Below are 25430 nucleotides of genomic sequence, written 5' to 3'. Positions count from 1 at the left end.
AATCCTGCTACAATGGAATCTCATACCTCTAATTAGAAAGACATTGATTCAGTTTAGGCTCATAAAAACTGCCCATTGTTTCCAATGCTGCAAATTATTATTAATTTTTAAATTGTTTTATTGTGAATTAAGTGAAGGTTTCGAGAACAGATCATCAGTTTGACAGTCAACATATCATACATGTGCTTCATTACAATGATTGCAATCCCCTCCCTGTACCAACAGTTAACAGCATTTACTTCTATTCACTTTAACTCTTGCATTCCATCCTGTCTCCCGCTCCCTTCCTCTTTCCTCTGCTAGCCTCCCTCTTGTTATGTACTGCCTGTCCTGTTACTCATGTCTAAACTCTAGCCCATGAATAATTTTCCCTCTCCCCTCCCCCTGTAACCATAATTGATGTTTTCCTTTATTAAAACCTTCTCTTAACTTTTTACATTGGTCTCATACAATATCTGTCCTTTCACTCAGCATAATGTCCTCCAAGTCCATCCATGTTGTGAGGTGTTTCAGAGATCCATCGTTACTCTTCAGCACTGCATAGTATTCCATTGTGTGTATATACCAAAGGCATTTAGGCTATCTCTGGTAGTGTAGTGGTTATGAATCGGGCTGCGAACCTTAAGGTCAGCAGTTCAAAACTACCAGCTGTTCTGTGGGAGAAAGATGAGGCTTTGTGCTCCCGTAAAGATTTACAGCCTCGGAAACCCTTTACAGGGTCACTATGAGTCGGAACAGACTCCATGGCACATACCCACCACCACCATGTTTCCAATGTGACTCTTATAGACAGCATATTGAAGGATTCTGTTTTCTTATCCGTTCTGCTTTGTCTCTGGACTGGCACATTTAACCCATTTACATCAGTGTAATTACTGATAGATTATGAAATTGATTGCTGTCATTTTGCTGTGTGCTTTTGTTGTGGTGTGCTGCTGGTTTCTTTGTTCCACATAATTCTCTCTGCTGAGTTCCTTTTTTGTTTGTGTGCTTTCTTTTCATTTTGTTCATTTCCATTGTGTTAATGTTATTAGGACTCCTGATGTGGCGCTGTGGGTTAATTCGCTGGGTTGCAAACTCAGTTTGAACCACAGTCGGTGGTTCAACTTACACTCTGCTCCTTGAAAACCCTATACAGGGTCGCTATGGGTCACCACTGACTTGACGGCACTTAACAATATTTATTAACTATTTCTGGTTTTCCTTTTTTATTTTGATGTGCAGATGTATTAATTTTCTTTGAGTTTACCTATAACTTATTAATTTTTCCCGTTTTAAGCAGTCTCCTTTATCTTGAAATCTACTTCCTTGCCAGTATCTACACTATTCCCTCTTTTAGCTTTGTAGCTGACTTCATTATAAATTGATAACTCTGGTTCACTATTTTCAGGTTTGTTTTACTTGAAATACTTCTATATCTGGATTGAGTTCTGGGTGATGTTGTCACATATGGTAATGTCAGGGTGTTGTCTGCTATTGTTGGTTCTTGGTGCAAGAACACCCATTAGTATATTTTGTAAAGTTGATCTGGCCATTACAAATTCCTTTCATTTCTGTTTATCAGGAAATGTCCTACTTCTGCCATTGTATTTGAGGAGGGACAGTTTTGTTGGTATAAGATTCTTGGTCGACAATTTTTTCTTTCAGAGTTTTGTATATGTCATTCCACTGCCTTCTTGCCTGCATGGTTTCTGGTGAGAGATCAGAGCTTAGTCTTATTGGTTCTCCTTTGTAAGTAACTTCTAGTGTTTCATAAGTTTCTTTCAGAATTCTTTACTTGTCTTTGGAGAATTTGATTATGATATGTCTTGGTGATTTTCTTTTGGGATCTATGCTTTTTGGTGTTTACTCAGTTTCTTGTATGCTTATCTTTAATTATATTAGGGAAGTTTTCTTCCAAAAACTCTTTGACAATTTTCTATGTGCTTTGTATTGTCTTTTCCTGTTCTGGAACTCCAATCACCTGTAAGTTGTTCCTCTTCATAGTGTCCCACATAACAGACTGTCTTCAGATTTTTTTCTTTCTTTTTCTGATTGTTCTTCTAGCATTGTTGAGTGCCACTGAGTCAGTTCCAACTCATAGCGACCCTGTCTAGGGTTTCCAAGGGCAGTTGGTGGGATCAAACCACCTACCTTGCAGTTCAAACCAATCTTGTGTTCCAGTTCATTACCCTGCAGCACCACAAGCTCACTGATTCAGGCTTTCATTGCACTAAATTTACTCCTTTGCCTTTTCAATGTTTTTCCATTTCTGAAATCTTAGTATTCATTTTCTGGATTTCTAATTGCAGGGTTTGTATTATTTCGAAATTTGCATTTATTTTGCCTGTTTGTTCTTATAGTCTTTTCCTGAATTCTGAAGTTTTTTTTTTTTTTTTTCTTTGTTTTCTTTGTTTTTTCCTTCATTCTTTTTCGGTTTCTTAATTCCCTTTTTTTAAAATTACTTTTCAGTTAGTTCCACTACCTTTTCTTCCTCAAAAACGTGTTCTGGTACTTATTTTCTTCATTTGTTTGAGTTAAAATTGTCTTTTGTCTCCAGGACATCATGGGGCTGTCGTATTTTTGTTAAACTGATGAGCGTATGTTGATGTGTTTTCAGGGACTCACCAACCGTCTCCTGTGGGTATAAAGAATGGAAGTATGTATACCATTCTCATTTGTCCTTTGTGCACCTCAGTTTAGGGTGGGTTTTCCTGGTGTTGCTTGCTGTCTATCATACAAGCTGGTATTAGCTCTTGCCAAGTGGGTGGTACTGCAGAGGTTATGGCTGTGGCTGGGCTGTACAGGCCATCTCCTGTCTGGTGGGAAAGAGAGAACCTCCCCACCCCCCATTCCCATTCACTCCCTCCACCACACACATACAAGAAAACAAATAAGGAACCAACAATGAAAAGGGGGGGAGGGGGGTAGAAGCAGCAATGAAAAAAAAAGAGTAACTACTTAGACAAAAGAGGGACAGAAAAATGGAGCTACAGAAGAGAAAAATAAAAGGAGGAAAATTTAAAATCACTTAAGGATAAAAAGAGAGAACAGGGATAGGGAAATGGGGCTATAGAAGTGAAAAATAAAGAGAGGAAATGAAAGAAATTTTTAAAACACTCAGAAAAACCAGGGAGAGGGAAAAAGTGGAGAGAGTATAGAGTAATAAAGATCAAAAGGGGGGAGGAGACTAGGGGACATGAGAAACAGAAGCTATAAAAGATAAAATTCAAGGGAATGGAAAGAGGAGGAGGAGGAGAAAGAATAAACAAACAAAAACAATGAAACAACAAAAGGAAAAATCCAAACCCCAAAACAAAAAAACAATGCAGCTGCTGGACCTGGAGAGGAGAAAACTCTGGGGGCTCCAGCAAGCCAAGGTGCTCCTGGGCTGGAATTCCTATCAGCCTCAGTGTTATCTGTGTGCAGGGCATGCAATCTAGAAGTAGTTCTTGGAGGCCCTTGACGGAGCTCAGCTGGGGGCATGGTGACTGGTTAAATGCTGGTCTTATGACTCTGAAGGTTTTATAGGTCTGGAGCCCATACCGCCTGAATCCACCTCACACTGGCATGGTTCCCAACCACATGACCCTGAATTCCCAGAGAGAAGGATCTGTGCTGTGGGTAGATGAGGGTGAGAAGGGACCACACTTCTGGTCACCTGGGAAGGATGGGTAACTCTGCTCTGCCAGGCCTCCTTCTGGTGCCAAAGGTGTTCACAAGATGATCACGCTGCACCTGGCTGTCCACTGACTGGTCAAGTCTTCTTCTCTTGGTGTCCCTGCTCAACTTCTTCTCCCAACAAACAACTCAACCCACTTTCCTATGAAGTTGATGGTTCCAGAATTTTCATCTGTGTCTGTTTCATTTAGTCTCTCATATCTTTTTTGTAAAGGGTCTGTGTTGTGCATTTGCCTAGTCTGCCATCTTGCCGGATGTCCAAGGCTGCAAAAACTGACATGTCTTTCATCCATGAAACAGCTGAAGGGTTCAAACCATCGACCTTCCCATTAGCAGCCAAGGACTTTAACCACTAAGCTGTCAACACATCTCAGAGGGAGATGCATTACCTCATAACCCACAGTTCTCACCATGGAAACAGAACCAACCCACAAGGACAATTCTACCAGGTACCATCCACCTACCACATCTACCTCGCGGGCTCTATCGCTTCCAACAAGCCATTGAGCAACTGAAAGAGCATTTCTGCAGGTGTGTGAATGATTCATTCTGCTTTCCCCTGACTTTGAAAGTTTTCGTTTACAACCTCCATGGTGCCTCGCCCTAAGTTTTCTAATTATATTTGTTTTAAACCTAACAGCTGAGGGCTGGGTGAGTCAGCTGTGTGGAACCCAGGGCCTACCCACAGAAGGGAACAATGCAAATGGGAAAAAGAGGAAAGGAAGAAAACCCCCAAACAAGGTAAGTGGCCGCTGTGAAGTTCTGTGACTCAACAAATGCAAAAGAGCTTTTCTGCCTTCGTCCCTCTGAGGATACAGGCTGCGTGCTGCTGGAGAGTATTTACCGGTGCTCTGGATGGGGTTCTTAAAGTCTCAGCTCTCTGGACCACTAAATCACACCATTACATCTGACTGCTAATCACTTACACAGTACACTTACCAAGCACCTTCCCATCGTGCTTATCAGCTTTCCAACATCCTTTTGACATTTGTTGTTGTTGTTGTTATGTGCCGTCAAGTCGGTTCCAACTCATAGCGACCCTATATAGGATTTCTGAGGCTGTAAATCTTTACAGGAGCAGAAAGCCTCATCTTTCTCCCATGGAACAGCTGGTAGTTTTTAACTGCTAACCCTGCAGTTAGCAGCTCGATTGATAACCAATTTAGAGATCCTTTAATGTGCTTCAAAGCTTTTTGCTATTGAAACAGACCATGCCAAGTCTCCGGTGGTTTGGGGACTACACCCAATGCCTGCCAGTCCCACCTTGCCTCTTATTCTGCTGGTGGCTCTCAGCTGAATGGATGGAACCCGACTATGGGTATGAACTCAATGGTCTTTATTTTTTTTTTTTTAAATCCTCTGGCATCTTTCAGTTTCTTTGCAGGATGGGAAAATGATGAGAGAGCCAGGGGCAGGCAGGTCAAAATGGAAAGTGTGACTTGCCATCTTATGTGGGTTTTGAGAGCGTGGAAGACTCAGAGGGAACCCAGTCCCTTCTAGAAGCAATACATCAAGAATAAGACCAGAAGCAGAGCACAGAAACACCACGGAAGTGGCCTCAGACCAAAGTCCCTGATTATTTCTCATTATAGGATCCAGTTACAGGAAGGGGAACCTTGCCATCTTTGGAATTCACTGTTATGCATGAGGAGTCCCTGGGTGGAGCAAATGGTTAATGCACTTTGCTGCTAACCAAAAGGCTAGTGGTTCAAGTCCACCCAGAGGTATTGGAGAAGCAAGGCCTAGGTATCAACTTCTAAAATTAGCTATTGAAAACCCTCTGGCACACAGCTCTACTCTGACACATAAGATCACAATTGGTTTGATAGCAACAGGTCTTGTTTTGTGTTTTGTTTTCAGTTGGACATGAAGAAAATATGGGATAGACGGGCAAGATCCAATAGGCAATGGTCTTCATATCCCACGAGTAACCCATCATTACAAAACTACGATTCTCAAGTGGTTCAGGCATCCTTGTTCAACACTGCCATTCTATGACTTCCTGGGATATTTGAAGACTATAGAACAACCTCACTGGGCAATCACTGGAATCCCCTGGGCATCATTTCCGGTGCAAATGGTTAACACACTTGACTGCTAACTGAAAGGTTGCGAGTCCAACTTTAATCACAGGTAGAAAGACAGTCAGCCATAGAAAACCCTACGGCAGACAGCTTTACTCTGGCACACATGGGGTCACCCGGAGACAGAGCTGGCTCAAAGGCTACTAGTGTGTGTCAAATCTATGATTAAAAACAAAACCAAACCCATTGCTATAGAGTTGAGGGCAGACAAGAGCTACCCCATAGGGTTTCCAAGGCTGACATCGTTCCTGAAGCAGACGGCCACAGCTTTTTCCCAGAGAAAGTCTGGTGGCTCGAACAGCTAACTTTTCATTAGCAGTCGAGTGTGCTTCAACCACAATGCCAACAGAGACCCATCACCTAGAGCAGAGGTCAGCAAAATATGGCCAAGGGCTAACTCCAACCTACCGTCCGTTTTTGAACGGTTTCTTGGAACACAGCCACACACATTTATACATTTATGTATTGAATGCAGTTGCTTCATGCTATAAGAAGAGAGTGGGATGCTCATGGCTTGTAACTGTTGTTGTTAAGTGCTGTTGAGTAGGTTCCAACTCACAGTGACCGTGTATGGGGTTTCCAAGGAGCAGTTGGTAGGTCTGAACTGCTGACCCTGTGGTTCACAGTCCTGTACTGATCCTACAATGTCCAACCATGAGTCCCATATGGCTCACAAAGCCAAAAATGCTCACTGTTTGGCCCTTTACAGAAAACATGAGCTGATTCCTGTTCTTGAAGAACAAATCCTACTGAGTCAGGTCTCCCGGGGCAAGTCTGAACAGACAAATGAGGTGATCTGAAAGTAGATGAGCCCTTCAATCCAAGGGAAGAACAACATGGGGGATTTCTGTAAGATGTAAAGTAAAATTGTCCTTCCCCTAGGAAAGTGGGTTTTTCCTCCCTACTTCCTTACCAACTCCTGGAATAGAGGCAGTAGCCTCTCAGAATCGGTTTTCCCAGTGCTAAAGGTTAGAGAGTTTGAACTCAGATTTTCCACTTGAAAGTCCCAAATCTGCAGGAAAGTCGCAGCCATGTTAATCTTAAAGACAAGTCCTCTATCAGTATCATAAAGGCTGATGCCATGAGAAACGGGGTAAGGAATCCACACTTTCTTACAGCATTAATTCATTGGCCATTGAAAACCACAGTGTTAGAACATTCTAGAAATATTCTAAAAGATCAGTAGAAGTGAACAACATGGCTGCCAGTGTCTACTAAGCTAGAACTCGGTGTCTTTTCCTCAAGCATGCTGCAATGAATTTCTCGCCATTCAGAAGACAGAAAAGTAGTTTAGTATTTTAAATAGTCACAAATATTTAGGAATGTTGCCCCTTTTATCTGAAATTAATGGCAAAACTAGGCAATGTGAAAACAGAATTGTGTTTGCTTTTACATGCCACTGACTCGACCTCCAATTCGTGGTGGCCCCAAATTACAGAGGATGACTGCCTCACAGGCTAATCTTTATGGAAGGACAGTTATCAGGCATTATTCCTGTAGAACTGCTGAGTGGATCTGAACCACCAACCTTTATGTTAGTAGTCATGCACAAAGCTGTTTGTGTTACCCAGGCTCCAAAAGTAAAATGACCAGCTCCATATGATCCTACGTTGCTGCTGTTGTTGCAAAGTGCTAACGAGTCAGTTCTGACCCATAGCGACCCTGTCTAGGGTTTCCAAGGAGCTTCTGGTGACCTTGAACCGCCGACCTTACAGTTCAAACAGGTTTGCAGTCTGGTGCATTACCCCACAGCGCCACACCAGGACTTTCCTAGAATTGCTTTATATCTACTGTACTTTATGTGTAATTTATTTAACAAGTTCTAAAGAGCTCTGGTAGCATAGTGGTTACGAATCGGGCTGTGAACCTTAAGATCAGCAGTTTGAAACTACCAGCCATTCTGCAGGAGAAAGATGAGACTTTCTGCTCCCGTAAAGATTTACAGCCTCGGAAACCTTGTACAGGGTCGCTATGAGTCGGAACCGACTCCATGGCACACCAAGGTACCTAGTCATAAAAACATAGACAGACTATTAAGAAGTAATCAAGGTGGAAATATTCCATCTAAACATGTAGTAAGCTAAGATTGCTCAAGCATTCTTCATCTTGTCTCCTTCAACTGTGGGACTTAGTTGAAAAAATGAATGCCAAGAAGCCCCTTGTTGTTCTTATTAGCTGTCACGAAGTCTTCCTCCAGGAGCACAGCGGAACAAGACACTGCCCAGGCCTTCACCGTCCCCAGGATGACTTTCCACTGCCTGGTTTTTGGAAGTTGATTGCCAGGTCTTTCTTCCTAGTCTCTCTTAGTCTGGAAGCTGACACCCCCTTCAGCATCCTAGCAATATGTTACCCTCCACTGACTGTCAGGGTGCACACAAGGTATACCAGCAGGGAATCGAACCTGGGCCTCCGGCCTGGAAAGTGAGAATTCCATCACCATGGGAGCGTAAGGAGCAGGTCTGGTCTCTTCTCAAGGTCATCCCATTTGGAGAAGCATTCAGACTTAAATCAAAGCATGACCCACAGAATAGAAAATCCCCGTGATTTTTACACCCTTCCAATCAGCTCCGGAACCTCTTCTTGACTCCACGTCTCTAACCTGCTTTTCCATGCCTGAGTCATTTTGCTATACATTTCCTGAACAGCTGCCAGGAACGCATGCGTCTATGCCCTGCCCTGAGATGGTCCTTAAGGAATCATCGGTGTGATGGGGGTGAATAACTCTACTCCAGTAAGGAGGCCACAAGGAGCCCTGGTGGTATGTGGCTATTAACCTAAAGGTTAATGGTTCAAACCCACTCAGATGCTCTCTGGGAGAACATCTTGGAGATCCGCTCCCATAAAGATGACAGCCCAGAACACCCTATGGGGCAGTTCTCCTCTGTCACCTGAAGTCACTATGAGTCCAAACAGATTTGAAGACATCCAATAAAAACATGCAAACCACCATTTGCTCTTCTAATTTTGAAATTCTGCATACACGTAACTTTTCCTTCCGTTGCTATAATGAAAAGCTTGTTAATGGAGGTAAGTCTAAGGAAGGGTTAACATGAGTTAGTAAATAGTGTAAACTTCATAATATTTGCACCTGCTCCCCCCTAAAAAAATATTTTTCTCCCACATTCAACCCAGACTTAGATACAGCAAAGTGTTGCCAAGTTTAGGTTCTTGCAATCTGTACTAACAGATAATTTTTAATTAACTTAAAATTGCAGCTATCATAATTTAAAAGAAGCTGTTTTAAAACAACAACTGAGATCTTATTTTCACCCTCGTTTTCCTAAGTAAGGTGTTCTGCTGGCTCGGTGGTTAACGAGCTCAGCTGCAAACTAAAAGGTCTGGGTTTAAACCCACCAGCTGTTCTGAAGTAGGAAGACATGCGAGTCAGCTTCCTTAAAAATCACAGCCTTGGAAACCCTACATAGGACTAGTCTGTCCTCTAGAACCACTAGGGGTCAGAATTGATTCCCTGCATTGGATGTGGTTTTTTGTTTTAGTTTCGCATCCCAAACCCGCTGCCATTGGTTCAATTCCAATTCTTAGCATTCCTGTATAGGGTTCCTGAGGCTGTAAAATCTTTATGGGAACAGAAAGCCTCGTCTTTCTACTGAGGGGCAACTGATGGGTTTGAACTGGTAACCTAGCATTTAGCAGTCTAGTGCTTATCTTACAGCGCCACCAGGTCTCTTTACAGATTGTGCAAATGATGAACTGTGAGTGGGGAGGCCATACAATTCAAATGAATAGGTTTTAGCTAGACGGAGAAAGCAATAGGATTCTGTTTTCCATAACCATTAATATAATGCAGAAACCACACCAAAAATGTTCATCCACTGGCTCCTAGATATTTTATAAAAACTTGAGCAGTCAGAAAGGACTTCAAGATTCTCTCCTTGGCATTTTGTGACTCCTGGTTCTTGTTTTTAGGTGTCATTGAGTCAGTTCCAAGTAATAGTGACCTTATGCACAAGAGAATGAAATAAATAGCTTGGTCCTGAGCCAAAATCACAATTGTTGGTGCGTTTCAGTTCATTCTTTTTGCCACTGTGTCAGTCCATCTTGTTTGGGGTCTTCCTCTTTTTTGCTGTCCCTCTACATTACCAAGCATGATGTCCTCCTCCAGGGACTAGTCTCGTCCGAGGTATGAGAGATGAAGTCTGGCTATCCTGGCTTCTAAGGAGCATTCAGGCAGCACTTCTTCCAACACAGATTTGTTTGTTCTTCTGGGACCAAATCAAAGGACTTAACAACATTATCATTTAGATCTCTGATGTTTGACCTTCTCTAGCTACTGGTTTGGACATGTTTGCCTTGCTTATAAGGAGCATGGTGGCTCTGCAGAGGAAGCCTTGGCTTGCAAACAAGAAGGTCAGCGGTTTGAGCCTACCAGATGCTCCAAGAGAAAGATGAGGCTCCCCAAAACATTTACAGCCTCCGAAACCCTACACAGGGTCACTATAAGTTGAAACCAATTTGACAGTACTTAACAACAACAACAACCCTACTTAACAATACTTACCATAAGCTCTGGATACGTTGGCCTTTCTTTGGAATTCTTCTTCAAGCTAAAAGGAAAAACAAAACAAAACAAAATCTCATTAAAATCTAGAAACCATTAGTATTTTAGAAACTGTAGAAAATTAAACATAAACAGCTTAAAAAATATATTGAAAACAGAAGTCGCCTATCTTGATTTTCCTCCTCTGACGTGCTTATAAATTATGCTTCAAGTTACCTGCGGGTGTATTTCAATAGGAACAATGGATAAATGTGTGTGTGTGTGTGAATGTGTGTGTTCGGTTTGCTTTTGTATGATAACAGTGACACACATATTAATTTTCCTGCTCTTCGGTCATCATATTTCCACATATTTTCCTTCCAAGCAGCTTTAATCCATTCCCTCTGGAAAAGAAATTGACACCAGTGTTTCATAACATGAAATCTCTTATCTCTTGTGCTGTCTTCAACTGCCTGGTTCTCCTTACCTCTGGTTCCCTTGACTAACTGCTGATATAGAAGCGATTAATTGTAACATTTCTAAGGTACCGCTGCTTGTTTACAACATCTTGGCTGACATAAGGGCAAACACACCCCCATCTGTGACTTAGCCATTCTTCTTAGAAAGATTTTGTGGTTAGCGCATGACTGCGAGCTGACTTCTGTTCATTCCTCCAGCTGTATTTTAATCACGTTTGGTACTGGAGGGAAGAGTCATAGAACTGCTAAATGAAGAGACCAAACCCTCACTCCTAGTCTCAACCCACCCCTACCTATGAAATTGGGAGGGAATAAAAGAAAAGAGCAGTTTATTTGGAGCGAAAAATCCCAAGTTACAGAGAATGGAGAAAAGGATGACTTTGAAAGCTGTGATCTACAAGGTAAGTTACAAATTTCCGATTCCCTGGAAAGAAACTTTGCCTGGAGTTGAAGGAACCAAAACATGACTATTAGGTGGCTGATGTTTTGTGCTAATGGATCATTTTGAGTCATAAATGAGATCTAGGATGTGGGTCATGAATGACACTCTGCCCATATGAGGGGACAAGGCATGCCGCGTGAGGACACTGAGATATTCTGAGAAATGTGATTGGAAACAAAACAAAATGAAAATGGACAGCCCCCCAAAAAAGGGAGCAGGGAGCTTTTGAACCAAGACAAATTAAGGCGTCCTACACCAGGGTTTTTTGACGGTCAATGCTTCGGGGGGAAACCAAGTAACCTGAGACAAGGCACAGATAGAGGTGAGTTCAATCCGGCACAGATTCTAGCAATCAGGGTCTAGCAATCAGGGTCCAGACACCTTCTAAGCGAATGTTTCATCTCAGCCGAGGTTAACGATGAGAAAGCTCACTGTCACGGCCGGCTTGAGGGGAAAGTGGCTCAGGAGATGATTCCACCTGGTGAACACTCACAGTTTTGCATGTACCTGTTGTTGGTCTTACGTGCTGTTGAGTTGGTTCCAACTCACAGCAGCCTTGTATAGGGTTTCCAAGGAGCAGCTGGTGGATTTGAACCACTGGCCTGGAGGTTAGTTCATTGCTTATCCTATAGCGCTACACTTGAAAGTCTGCAGGGCTATCATTGGGTATCTCAACTGTGGGGTATTTAGGGAACCCTGACACAGTGGATAAGTGCTGAGCGGCTCCCTGAAAGGTCAGGGATTTGAACCTTACAGGCATTCTGCGGGAGGAGGATGCAGCCGTCAGCTTCTGTAAAGCCTTGGGAATCCTATGGCCCAGTTCTCCTCAATCCTATGGGGTCACTTTAAGTCAGAACTGACTCGGAGGCTGTGCGTCTGTACTGCTGTTGTTTGCATCAGGGATTTGACAGCGTTGGGGGATATGCTGGTCACTGCAACTAGTAGGGAGAAGCTAGGAACACTGCTAAATACCCTACAAGATACAGGACACAGGACAGTCCCTCCTCACATAGGGTCGGGAGGCCACGATGTCACTAGGGTGGAGCAGAGAGAACCAACCGCTACAGACATGTGAGCAGGTCCCCGCTGCAACCACCGTCCCCTTTCTAAGATGGGGTTCACTGACAAGGCACCTCTCCAGTCACTTGGGCACCTTCTCATCACTACCACCCAGCACCCCAGGAAGCAAATGTTTTTCTAGGTTCAAAAGCTACCTCACCTAGAAGGAAGCAGAAAAAGAAATGGGATCCTAGAAATATTGCTGATTATACAGGCAACCCGAGGAGCTCTGGTAGCGTAGTGGTTAGAAATTTACGAATTGGGCTGTGAACCGCAAGGTCAGCAGTTCGAAACTACCAGCTGATCCGTGGGCTAAAGATGAGGCTTTCTGCTCCCGTAAAGATTTACGGGCTTGGAAATAGGGTCACTAAGAGTTGGAACGGACTCCACGGCACATAACCACCAACCACCACCATACAGGTAACCCAAACCAAGCACACTGCTGTCAGGTTGATGACAAATGACAGAAACCCTGGAGGTCACAGGAGGAGTGGGGTTTCCGAGAGCACAGATCTTTCTGGAAGCAGACAGCCTCATCGTTCTCCCACCGGGCAGCTGGTGGGCCCAAACCGCTGGCCTTTTGTAGCAGTCAAGTGCTTCAACCATTCTACCACGGCCTCTTGACTGCACACAGGCCCTCATAATAAAACAAACAAACAAATGAATAAAAGCCCTAAGTTCCTGGCTCTTGTTCAAAGCAAATTAAACAACCACACACACACAAAGTCTTCTCTAGAATTTAAACCATTTAAACTTGCTAAATCAATGAGGAGGAGCCCAAATGCAACACGAAAGGCATGGTCTCTGTGCAGATGGAGAGCTCATCAGTTGCCAGGACTTAACACTACCTGGAAGCTCTAATATTCTCAGGGGACCACAACCCACCTGCCCTTGGCTATTTCCCAATGGTGGAGATTGGTTTTTTTTCATTTTAAACTTTTTATTGTGAATTGAATGAAGGTTGACAGAAGTGATCATCAGCTTTATATTCAACAAACCATACATTTTGCTTCATCTCAATGACTGCAATCCTCTCCATGCAACAAAAGTTCTCCCGCTGCCTCCCTGGGGTTCCTGTTTCCCTTCCACCCACCTCCCCAGCCCTTTTCAACTTGGTCCTCAGGAAAATGGTGCCCTATGGATTTTGAACAATTGACCATCATCCCATGGTGAGCATACCTCACTAGTGTTGTTGTCCCCTCTATAAACTATAAAATCTACTTCTTGACTGAAAATTGAGTTCCTTTCCAGACCTGAAAGGTGGTCGAGGGACACAGTCTCAGGTTTCTCCAGTCACTTTCTAACCAGTAAACCTAGTCTTTTTTTTTTTAATTAAATAATTTTGACTTTGTTTCACATTTTCTCCCACTCTTTCCGAGACCCTCTAATGTGTTCCCTTTCAGGGGGTTAGTATTGGTAGTCACACACTGTCTAGTTTTTCTGCTCTTTAAAGTCACGACACTGATGTTTACATATTCCATTAATCCATTGGATTAACTGATTCCTTCGATTCGTATCATGGTGTTATTGTTTTTGACCTATTCTTTAGTGCATGGACTCTCGGTGTGGTGCCGTAGGATCTGCATTGGACTGTGAACCACAAGGTCAGAAGCTCAATCCCACCAGCTGCTCCTCAGACACCCTATACGGGGTCACGAGGAGCTGGGATTGACTCGATGGCACTTCATAACCACAATTTCGTGCATAAGGTCCTGATGGGATGCTGTAGAATAACTGCTGAAGTGCCTACTTCAATCCCGGCTGTTCAAACGGATCAGCTGGGCCTCAGAAACCCTATACAGGGTCGCTCTGTGGACTGATGCTACAGCACTTGACAGCATTTAGTGGATAAGACCGCTACAGGTGCTGTGTTTTAAGTACTGGACTACTGACCACAAGGCTAGCAGTTCAAACTCATCTTTCATGGGAGAAAGATGAGGCAGTCTGCTCCCATGAAGGTTTACAGCCTCAGCAACCCGACAGGGCCATTCTACTCCATCCTATAAGGTCTTTATGAGTTGGAATTAACTCGACAGCAGTGGATTTGGTGTTTATAGAGCTCTTGGATCATGCTAACAGTTGATGTGATTAGTAGCTAACAGAAAGGTTGGGAGTTAGAGTCTGTCCAAAGGTGCCTAAGAAGAAAAGCTGGGCTATCTACTTGTACAAAAAAAAACAAAAAAACAAAAAAACCAGCCTAAGGAGTACAGTGTTGCTACATGTGGAGTTGCCGGAAGCCGAAATCGACTCGATGGCAATGTCTTGACTTTTTGATTTAGAAGATAAGAGAATTAAATAAGACCCACTTCCTACTAGATGGCCGTCCCTGTATAGAGTTTCTGAGACTGTAAACCTTTAAAAGTCACATATTTCTCCGACAGAGTGGCTGGTGGGTTTCAACTGACAACCTTGCACTTAGAAGTCCAATGCTTATCCTAGAGCAACCAAGGCTCTTCTCCTATTGGATGTTGTTATTATTGTTAATTGCGGTTGAGTCAGTTCCAACTCATAGCGACCTGCAATAGGATTTCCATAGAGTGGGTGGTGGGTTTGAACCACTGACCTTGTGATTAGCAATCCAGTGCTTATCCAGAGCATCACACCAGGATTGCTGCTATTTGTTGTTGTTAAGTGCCATAGAGTCAGTTCAGGTTCACAGCAATCCTATATATAGGCTTTCCAAGGAAGAGCTATTGGATCTGAACTACTGACCCTGAGGTCAGCAGTCCAGTGTTTGTCCTATAGTGCCATACGGGAATGCTATTGTTAAGTGCTATTGAGTCGGTTCTGATTCATAGCAACCTTATGCACAACAGAACGAAACACTGCCCAGTCCTGCGTTACAAAGGTCAAACTTTATTTACCCCAAACACTATTCAGAGAATGGGTGGAAAATACTTACAAAGCAACCTAAGATGGATTATTAAATTATGCTAACGGATCTAAGCCCATTCTTCCCAATTTTTTAGATAGAGAATACTTCAAAACATGGGCTAAGAATAGCAAAATACTCAGGGTAAGGTTAGGGGAAAAAGCACATTTTCCACATTTAATAGGAAATGCTTGAAATTTAGTATAAAATAACAACTTTGGAGTTCAAAGCTCCACCAATTTCTTTTTTGGATTTGAGTCAGACTTTTGGATTTTTAAGTGGCTTGTTATTTTCAAGCGTGCAATTAGCTAACTGCCTTAATTCTTCTTCCAAATGCCACAACACACACTCCTGACCAGAGCTGACACTAAAAAACAGCTTCACGCTGTCTTGAGAACCACTAGCTTGGAGTTTGTGCTGACCAAAGGATTTCTGCCTGTCTGAAATCCTCCTCAGCATTTCCAAGAAGGACTATTTGGTACATACACCAAAAATCAAAACGCAGTGTACCTCTGAGACCGTGTATTTATCAACTGCTACATAAATACACACTTTCCTCAAGACATTGAATCTTGAATTTGATTGTCTCTGTTTTCAGGAGCCCTGGTGGAACACCAACTGAAGCACACAAGTGCCAAACAAAAGTTCGGCTGTTTGAACCCCCAGGCTACTCCATGGGACAAAGATGTGACCGTCTGCTTCTGTAAAGATTTCAAACCGGTGGAGCTGATTCCAAGTCATGTGAGAGCGAGTCTATATGGCAGAGTAGAAATGCCCCACAGTTTCCAGACTGCCACATCCTTCTCCTGCTGTGGGTTCAAACCACAGCTGTGGGCTAACCCTCTGAGCATTTTCCTTCTAAACCCTACAGGGCAGTTCTACTCTGTCCTATATAGTCCCTCTCTGAGTCACAATCAGCAGCGTGTCTCTATTTTAGACTCTTCTCTCTGAGACAGGATCAGGGTTTGTGTGGGCCTCGAACACACTGTCATAGGACATCAGGTGAGTCACTAGAGCTACATGAACAGTGAGCCTTTTCAATAGGCCTGGAGGAAAAGCAAAAAATAAGTAAAGCTATTATCCCTAATAATTTTTCCTGAGAAAATTTATTTCCTGAGACTTTCTTCAGTCCTCGGGTCTGTGAACTTATAGCAAGAGGTTAGGGTGAAAAGTATTAAAACTGCCAAGATCCCAATTTTTTTGAGAACCTCATTTGTGGAACATTTTACAGGACTAGAATGTAAGTTTTTTCTATTAGATTTCTCTATTATGAATCTCAAAACAAGGTATATGAGGGGACCTTCAAAAAGTTTGTGGAAAATGAATGAAAAGATAATGGAAATTTTCTGCAAACTGTTTGAAGTTCCCCTCATAGACAGTCAGTGCCACCCAGCTCAGGAATTCATTAAAATCCTTATCCTAAAAAAGCCACGTGTGGGGAGAAAGAGGGAAGACATCATCCTGTAGTTCTATTTCAGAAGAAGGAGGGCTTGTAAGGAATCATTGGACTTGTCTTCAGATTCTTAAGAAAGAAATGTCTACTTTTATTTTTTCCCTTTCAGATAATGTTTCTCTTATGTTATAGCCAAAGATGAAATCCAATGTCTGGGACTCTGGGTTCTCCAGGTAACTTTGGGTGATTGTGTAAATCTGACAGTGCTTCCTATTACACCCCACAAGTCACAATTTACTGTCAGTTGGCAAACAGTGATCAGCACGGAGGGATCCCAGCAGCAACATGTCTACCTGGCTCCAGGTAGACATCCCCACAGCACCGGGATGCCGTCAAATGCCTAGGGAATGCACCCCACAAAAAGTTGTTTTCCTTGTTGTTGTTAAGTACCACTGTTGAGTTGATTCCGACCCATAGCGACCCTGTATAGGGTTTCCAAGGAGCAGCTGGTGATTGAACCACCAACCTTGCAGTTCAAATGGCTTTGCAGTCTGGCGCATAAGCCCACAGCGCCACACCAGGATTCGCTCTGAGTTTTTCTCCTGGGTCTACATTAAGCCCATAGACAGATGTGGGAGAGAAAAAAAATGTAGTTGTTTCTGTCTTGAAATTTGACATTCAATTTTTCACTTTTCGAATCTGTAATCCCTTTCCCCAACAGAACACAGAGTTGAGGCTTTCTGAGGAATCTTGCAAGATCACAGGCTGACTACATCCTAGAAGTACAAACTGCAAGGTGATCATTCAAAAGAGGGTCCTTTTTTATGAAGATGTATCTCTAAAGTACAGTATTATACACAGAGATATGGAAGGACAGCTGATAAAAGGGAACTATTATGCTTTCACTAAAGATAATTCGAAAACAGCTGCGATGGTATATTGTGCTATGAGTTGGAACCGACTCAGCGGCCCCTAACAACAACAAATTATGCTTATAGACTCTATGTTTCTCATCATCAAAGAATAGGTATTTTTCCTAAGCAATAACTTTTCCAGTCTTTCCAACCTAACTCTGTGGAACTTAAAAACTAACAGTTATTATATATATGTTTTAAAAAGTGGAATAGCTAGACTGGTCTCAGGCAGAATTATATATCTATATGCTAATGAACAGGAAAACAAATCTCTCCACAAAGATCTAAGCCAGTTATAAGATTTTTTTTTTAAAAAGAATCAGTGCCATTTTTTGAAGCTTGAGACTTTTCAAACTCGACTTCACAATAATTCCATGTTCTTCCTTTGGGGATAGGAAAGAAAATACATGGCGATTTATGGCTGCCAAAAATCTACTGACCAAGGGTCTAAATAAAAGGCTCTACTCTCTTAAAAATTCTGACTGATGGTGAGAAACGTGCTCACAAAAATAAGAAAAAAAATGGTTTCCTTTTACTTCCCAATTCTCATGCCAACAAAAATGACTCTCTACCACTGATGTTCTTCAATATCAGATTCGAATTGAGCTGACCTCTAGGTGATTGAAGAAGAAAAATGTTTCAACTTTGATGACTTCAGAATTGAAATAGTTGGAATTTCTGTTCTATTTTCATCATTATAATAATAATTATTATTATTTGGAAAACCCCATAAGCAAGCCAGACTGGATTTCTTGAGTACACAGGAGAAACGAGAAAAGTTAACAGAACAGTGACAAGAAAGTAGGACTGTGTCTGCGGCTCAACATTTTAAAATAACATCCTGGTGTGGTGCTGTGGATGAATGCATCAGACTGCAAAATCATTTGAACTGCCAGGTCGGTGGTTCAAGATCACCAGCTGCTCCTTGGAAACGCTATACTGGGTCACTATGGGTTGGAATCGACCCCACAGCACTTAGCAACAACACAGTAGCTGAGGAGTCCTGGTGTGGCGCTGTGGAGTAATGCACTGGATTGCAAGGTCAGCAGCTCGAATTCACCAGCCATTCCTTAGAAACCCTGTGCAGGGTCACTAAGAGTTGAAGCTGACTTTACGGCGCGTAACAACAGAGTTGTGGAGACTAGAACTTACAAAAAAAGGGAATGGAAGGGCTATGTCAGAGGGACAGCCATGAAGATATTGGGGTGTTTTAGAGAACAAGAATGGCTGAGGGTGGTTGTTATCTAAGGAAAATGATACAAGTGGCTGAAATTTCCTCACATGTGTGTATGTGTCAAAATTAGAACACAGGTCTTTCTTTTCCAAGGTTTTAAAATGATCTGAAATTCATTTTAAAGCTCTGGTTCTTTGGGAGAAATTCTATTCAAGAGAAACAATACTTTGGCTAAAGAAAATGAAAGTAATAGGTTAATTTTTAAATAGAAACTTTCTAGACATATTGAGGTGGATGCTAAGTCCAGAGATCATAAGTCTAAAAGTATGAGTTCTCACTCCTGGCTATACACCCAGTAGACGTGAAGAACATTTGAAGAGAAAGATAAAATAGACGGCTATTTAGACCCTATGCTAGAGCAAGTAAATCAGAATCTCTGAGGGTGAGGTTTAGGCAAGAGTACAGTTAAACGCTCCCTACTGTTATTACTGTTAGGTGTCCCCAAGCATATTTTGAGTGCTTTCCAACCTGAGGGGCTCATTTTGCAGCATTATATTTGACAATATTCTGGTGCTCTTCATCATGTTTCAGTATTCAATATTCTGATGTTATTTGACAGTGTTCCATTGCTATTCATAAGGTTTTCAGTGACTAAATATTCAGAAGTAATCCATGTCTCCTTCTTCCTCATCTGTCTTCATTAAGAAGCTCAGCTGAAACCTGTCTGCCTTGGGTGACCCTGCTGGTATTTAAAATACCCATGGCATAGCTTCTAGAATCACAGCAATACACAAGCTACCACAGTACGACAAACTGACAGACGAGTGGAGTTTTACAAATGAGCAATCAGTGCTGAGAACCAATGGATGGACCCAGTGATTCACAAGAGGAAACTCAGCTTTCTCAAACTCTTCACACCAACCTCAATCTTACCAGCTTGTTCTAAAGTATCCAGCATCTTGGACCAAAAGCGGGGTAGGTGGGAAAGGTCAGTAAGAAGGATAGTTTGAAGAGACTCCCCTAAATAAATCCTTTACCATTACCCCCATCTTGAAACTACTGGCCTCAGAATCTAAGAGACATAAAACACCAGATTCTTAAGCCCGAAGGCAAAATCATGAGCCAACTTCAATCTGGCAGGTGTGCCATGATAACCAATCCTCCCTCAGGTGGACACATCTCATTAGCCCAGAAAAATATTTTAAGAGGCACTCAACAATATGTTGTTGTTGTTGTTGTGAAGTGCCGTCGAATTGATTCCGACCCATAGTGACCCTGTGTAGGGTTTCCAAGGAGCAGCTGGTGAGCTTGAACCACCGACCTTGAGTTCAAATGGCTTTGCAATCTGATGCATTAGCCCACAGAATGTAGTGTTCCAATCTCTCTCTGACCACTCAGTCAAGAAAACATTAACAACGGTAGGGTAGCTTCATATATCATTAGGAAAAAAGACCAGGGGAGAGCTCTCCATGTCCGCTATGCAGAGGACTTGTCATGTTGCACTGAGATTGCACTGTGATTGAAGACACTCCTCTTCAGGATTCGGAGCGCCATGGGGGCAGGGACTGTGATCTTTGATCATCTTTGATGATCTTTGATCTCCAGCACAGACAACATGACTGAAATACTTCTCCAAAGAACATGGCGGACAACGAGAGAGAATGATGTGGGAGGGGTTGCCTCAGTGTCCTTCAGAATTCCAGCTCCTTCCTCAGCAGTGCCTACCCAGAACTGTTGTTCTCCAAGGCTCACAGGTAGTCTTGCCACCATCTCTAAATCTTCTTCTTGCCAATTCTCATGTTTTCTGCAGGATTCCCCAATATACTAATTTGGTGCTATCATGTGCTTTATCTATAGCATCTTTTTCCCAGCATCCCTTGATGTAATGACCATTGATACTGAATTACGGTAGGCAGCACTGTGGCCACACAGACAGAAATCACCAGGTGCCTAAAGAAAATGACCCATTCTCCTACTGGCCTGGATTCCACTACTAATATGTCCATGAAACAAAATATGCATAGCGTCTCTATAGTGCCTTTGACTGATTATGATGTATTGCACTGGGCACATCTCCTGCAAAGACCTCTTTGTTGTTGTGAAGTGCCGTCAAGTTGGTTCCGACCCATAGCGACCCTGTATAGGGTTTCCGAGGAGCAGCTGGTGAGCTTGAACCGCCGACCTTGCAGTTCAAATGGCTTTGCAGTCTGGCGCATTAACCCACAGCACCACACCAGGACTCCAGATGGTGTTAAAAACCAAAGCTGTCACTTTGAGGACTAATGTACACCTCACCCAAGCCATGGTATTTTCAATGGCCTTATACGCATGCAAAAGCTGGACAATGAATAAGAAGACCCAAAAAGAACTGATGCTTTTGAATTCTAGTGTTGGTGAGGAATATTAACTATACCATGGAGGGCCAGAAGAAAGAACCAATCTGTCTAGAAAGAACACTCCTTAGAAACCAGGAATGGGAAGACTTTGTTTCAGTATTTGATCAGGTTATCAGGATGGACAAGTCCCTAGAGAAGGACGTCATGATTGGTAATGTGGAGGGTCAGCGAAAAAGATGAAGACCCCCAACAAGATGGATGAACATAGTGACGGCAACAATGAGCTCAAACGTCACACTGATTGTGAGGATGGTTCAGGTTCTATTTTATACACGCTCGCTATGAGTCGGAACCAACTGGACAGCGGCTAACAACAGCAATAATAGCATGGGTTCTTCACCTTTCAACTCCACCTTCCTTGGAATTTCTTCCCCAGACCCTCCATACGCTTCCCTCACAATCATATCCATAGTTGGTGGTGGTGGTGGTGGTGCCGTTGAGTCAGTTTCGACCCACAGCGACCCTGTATAGGGTTTCCGAGGAACCTCTGGTGAGCTTGAACCGCCGCCACACCAGAACTCTGTTATATCCATAGTAAGCCTTGATACAAGACTTCTAGGTACTTAAGTAACAGGCACAAACTATCCATGATCTTCTCAAATCCAAGTGGTTCCCACATCCCTGTCACTAGACTTTCAGTGGGTGCTGTCAGCCTTTAGCTTTATGCTCTAATCAAGATCAAAGTGCTTTGCTTTCTTACAAAGTGTTTCTTGATTTTTTAACACTATGCATAAGAATCCCAGAAGTGTAATGGGGAAACATTCGGGTGCTAACCAAAATGTCAGTGATTGGAACCCATCCAGGGGCTGTAGGGTAGAAAGATCTGGTAATCTGTTCCCATAAAGATTTAAAGCCTTGGAAATCCTATAGGGCAATTCTACTGTGTCATACACATTGGCGAAGAGTTAGAATCAATTTGCTGGCACATAACAGCAGCATTATACAAGATCTTCTTGCTGGAAACAAACCTCATACAGTCTCAACTTGGAATCTACTTTCTCCAAGCAATCTTTCCCACGGGTGCTCTTTTTTTAAAGCTCCCAAGCACCCACTGTATAGCTTTATCATTGGACTTGCCATGTTGTATTGTGATTGGTGAAACTCCTTTATCAGACTCTGAGCTCCATGTAGGCAGGGGACTGTGGTGTGCCACACAGAGACCATGATTTATGCACAAGGGGCTAGACCCAATGGAGTGAATTCATAAGCACTCATCTTTCTGAGCAATTGACCCCTAGGAGGTGAGATTCTCTTACCACTGTGAGGTAAAGTCCACAAACGCGGAGGAGAACTTGTCAGCTGGGAGTTGTGGCGACGGTTCTTCAACCACCTGTTTGAGTTGCTGGAAGGGAGTTCCCCATGAGTCATAGGGAAACCGGAGGATGGCCAACTCAATCTGGGAGCGGGGAGACAACAAGGAGACGACAGTTGAAAACGAAGCTGCTTGAGAGAAGCAGGTGTGTTTTTTTACCCCAGGAAAATCAGGAGGAGGCACAAAGGCAAAGTTCAAATAAAACTATGGGGAGGGGATGACAATGAAGTAAAAATAATATATACTCTAGCAAATTTCCCCAAAATTCCTAGTGATAAGGATTATCAAATATTATCTTACTAGAGAGAATTGTTTTAGTTTATTTAAAACTGGGTCCAAAGATGAAACCCACAGTGGCACTTAATAAAACCAACAGGATGAAAGCATGTTGAAATAACCAGGTTTTTAAATGTTTGGTCTGAAAAGTAATTCTCACCCTAAGACCTTTATAGAGATGGAGATCTGTAGGTCCTTTGCTAGAATGGAAAGAAAATAAACAAAAACCTCAAAATAACCTTTAGGACCAAATGACTGAGCTTTTTTTGGACTTGAGTAAACGCCACTTTGCCATTACAGGGTCATGTGTTTTCTGGGCAGAGGACATGAATAACTCACAGGGTTTAATCAGCTGCTGTCCCTGGGAAGAAGCCAGGGCCAGAGTAGATCATTGTAGATGTTGGTGATACATGGAAAATCTATGATTACTTGGACTGCTAACCAAAAGGTGGGAAGTTCACGTCTATCCAGAAGTGCCTTGAAAGAAAAGCCTGGTCATTTACCTCCAAGCAAAGCAGCCCTTGTAACTTTATGAGGGACTCTGTGTGGCATGGTGGGTTAACACGCTGGACCGCAAAGTTAGTTTGAACCTCAAGATCGGCGGTTCAAGCTCACCAGTTGCTCCTCAGAAACCCTATACAGGGTCGCTACGGGTTGTAACAACTCGATGGCACTTCACAACAACACCTATCACAGGTCTACTCTGATATACACATGGGGTTTGCTATGAGTTGATGTCAACTCATCGATAACTGTTTTGGTTTTTTTGGGTTATTTATTTTTTTTTGGGGGGGGGGTTTCAAAGTTATGGATAAAGCCTTGATGGTAAAATGTCAGTGCCGAGCCTACAGATTTGACGCTAATCGTTATCTTCTCTTGGGTTATACCTTACCTCAATAGTCAAGACTTGTACTCTAACAAAATCGGGAAGTATGTCTATGTCTTGGGTAACACAACCCTATCTGGGGCCACACACATTAGACTCTGAAGAGCTGAAAGCTTCTTACCTTAACCAGAATAATTCAGTTTTTTTAAGAGAAAAAAATCGGGAAGTATGTCTATGTCTTGGGTAACACAACCCTATCTGGGGCCACACACATTAGACTCTGAAGAGCTGAAAGCTTCTTACCTTGACCAGAATAATTCAGTTTTTTTAAGAGGAAAAAAAAAAAAAACTGTAGAAAAATACATTAATGTTAAAAGTCATTTACATGGCAAGTATAAAAATTGTCACAAAGAATCTTTAACTGTCCAACTCAGTGGTATTAATTACAAGGGTGAGTGAAAAATGATCCACACTCTGGCTCTCAAATTTATTTTAATCAACTTTTAGAAAAGACAAATGCATCCTTTTTTGACATAGTATCCTTGCTTTTCTTTTTTTTTTTTTAACTTTTTAAAAATGTATTATTGTGAATTATGTGATAGTTTACATGGGAGAACATTAGTTTTACATTCATCCTATCATATATTGTTTCATTTGCCATGGTTACAATCCTCTCCATGCATCATCAACCAACCAAAGGGTATACGCTGCAAGCCTGACCGCCGGTCGTCAGCACATAGCCCCTCTCCCTCTCTTGGTCTTAAGTCCCCAGCTGCTCCATGTCTTCACATCATCGTCTCTGCCTCTATCTCTGGTGTCACTGCTTCTCTGGGTAGGGTCCCGCTCTCTGCTCTTCTCCCTTGATGGTCCCAGGGACCTCCGTTCCTCGGCTGAAAAGTTAATCATTCCCCTCCTTGCTACCAAACATCTATCTTTACCTTTCCAACCCTCACAATCAGTCCTGATAACAATTATTCACTATTGTATCACAATAGACCTATCCGCATTTCCTTTCATCAGCCCCGCCTAGACAGATTGGCTACTCCTCAGTGGAGATTCTACCTTCCTCCTTCCTCCACGCCCTCTGGATCTAGGCTCCCTCTTGAAAACTTGTAACCCAGTCACTTCTTGACTTTGTAGCCCCCCACTTTGGGTAGCCAATGTCCAAGTTGCCCATCTCTGTCTACTCTGTGTATGGAGGAGGTGGGAATGATCCTTGCTGTAAAGATTTGTTCCCTCTTTTGAGCTACTGCATCCATGGGTGTAGGTCAAGTTCATCAAATTGTATCAGATTACTCTTTTTTTCCTCTTCTTCTTTTAGTTGAGCTCTGATCATCCAGTCATTGAAGCCTGGTCAAGTGGGTATTATCTATAAATGTGGGTGTTCTTGTGCATATGCCCTCTCTTCTTATCAGCTGGATGCTTCACTCTCCACTCTAGTCCTCTGTGGCTATGTCATTGACTCTGGGCTGAAGAGTCCCCAGGTCTTGCCACACTGCTGGTCAACCAGGTCTCCACCTGGCTACACAGGAGTCTATTGAACGTTGTAGGGCTTACTCACAGCTTCATCGCTGTTTTTCCCTCACTTCCCCTTATCGGTGACGAACATGGTCACTAATCAGAGCGTGTATTCCCATTGAGTCTTAGTCTTGGAAGGGAGTTCGCTCTGAGGGGACCCGACCACTTGCCTTGATGCCTCCCGAGTGAGCAACTTGCTTGTTTTTGTAGTAATCAGTCAGTCTGCCTCTATTGTTTTGTATTTTTCCTGTCAGTCTTTCTTTCAGGAAATACCTTCTGTTCTTCTAGCTGCTCCAGGCTGGTCTGCCAGTCCTTTCAAGTGGAAATTTCCCACCTCTGAAGATTCTGGATGCTGTTCAGGATTCCACTTATGTAATGCAGAGGCTCTGCAGGAAGCTTCCTTCACTGGGCACGTTGTAGTCCCATTTTAGTTATTCCAATCAGTTATAGGCAGAAGACGGACTTACAAGCTTTCTATGGTGATATTTCTGGCTATTCCTTTCTCTCCCCCTCCAGTGTCTATTTTA

The 25430-nt window shown here is 42.8% G+C and overlaps 1 protein-coding gene across 1 annotated transcript in view; it reads right to left on the bottom strand.

Moving 5' to 3' along the window:
* Positions 1–25430, bottom strand: part of MAP2K6 (mitogen-activated protein kinase kinase 6) — a 160232-nt gene that overhangs the window by 1957 nt on the left and 132845 nt on the right. Inside the window, exons 10-11 of the mRNA XM_006872294.1 lie at positions 22228–22367; positions 10264–10309 (exon numbers count right to left, since the gene is read on the bottom strand). Of these exons, the coding sequence (XP_006872356.1) occupies positions 10264–10309; positions 22228–22367 (186 nt within the window). The remainder of the gene's footprint in view (positions 1–10263; positions 10310–22227; positions 22368–25430) is intronic.

The sequence above is a fragment of the Chrysochloris asiatica genome, unplaced genomic scaffold (assembly GCF_000296735.1).
Source record: "Chrysochloris asiatica unplaced genomic scaffold, ChrAsi1.0 scaffold00192, whole genome shotgun sequence".
Classification (NCBI taxonomy): domain Eukaryota; kingdom Metazoa; phylum Chordata; class Mammalia; order Afrosoricida; family Chrysochloridae; genus Chrysochloris; species Chrysochloris asiatica.
Note: the sequence above shows the minus strand (reverse complement) of the source record. Positions and strands in the feature narration are given on the sequence as shown.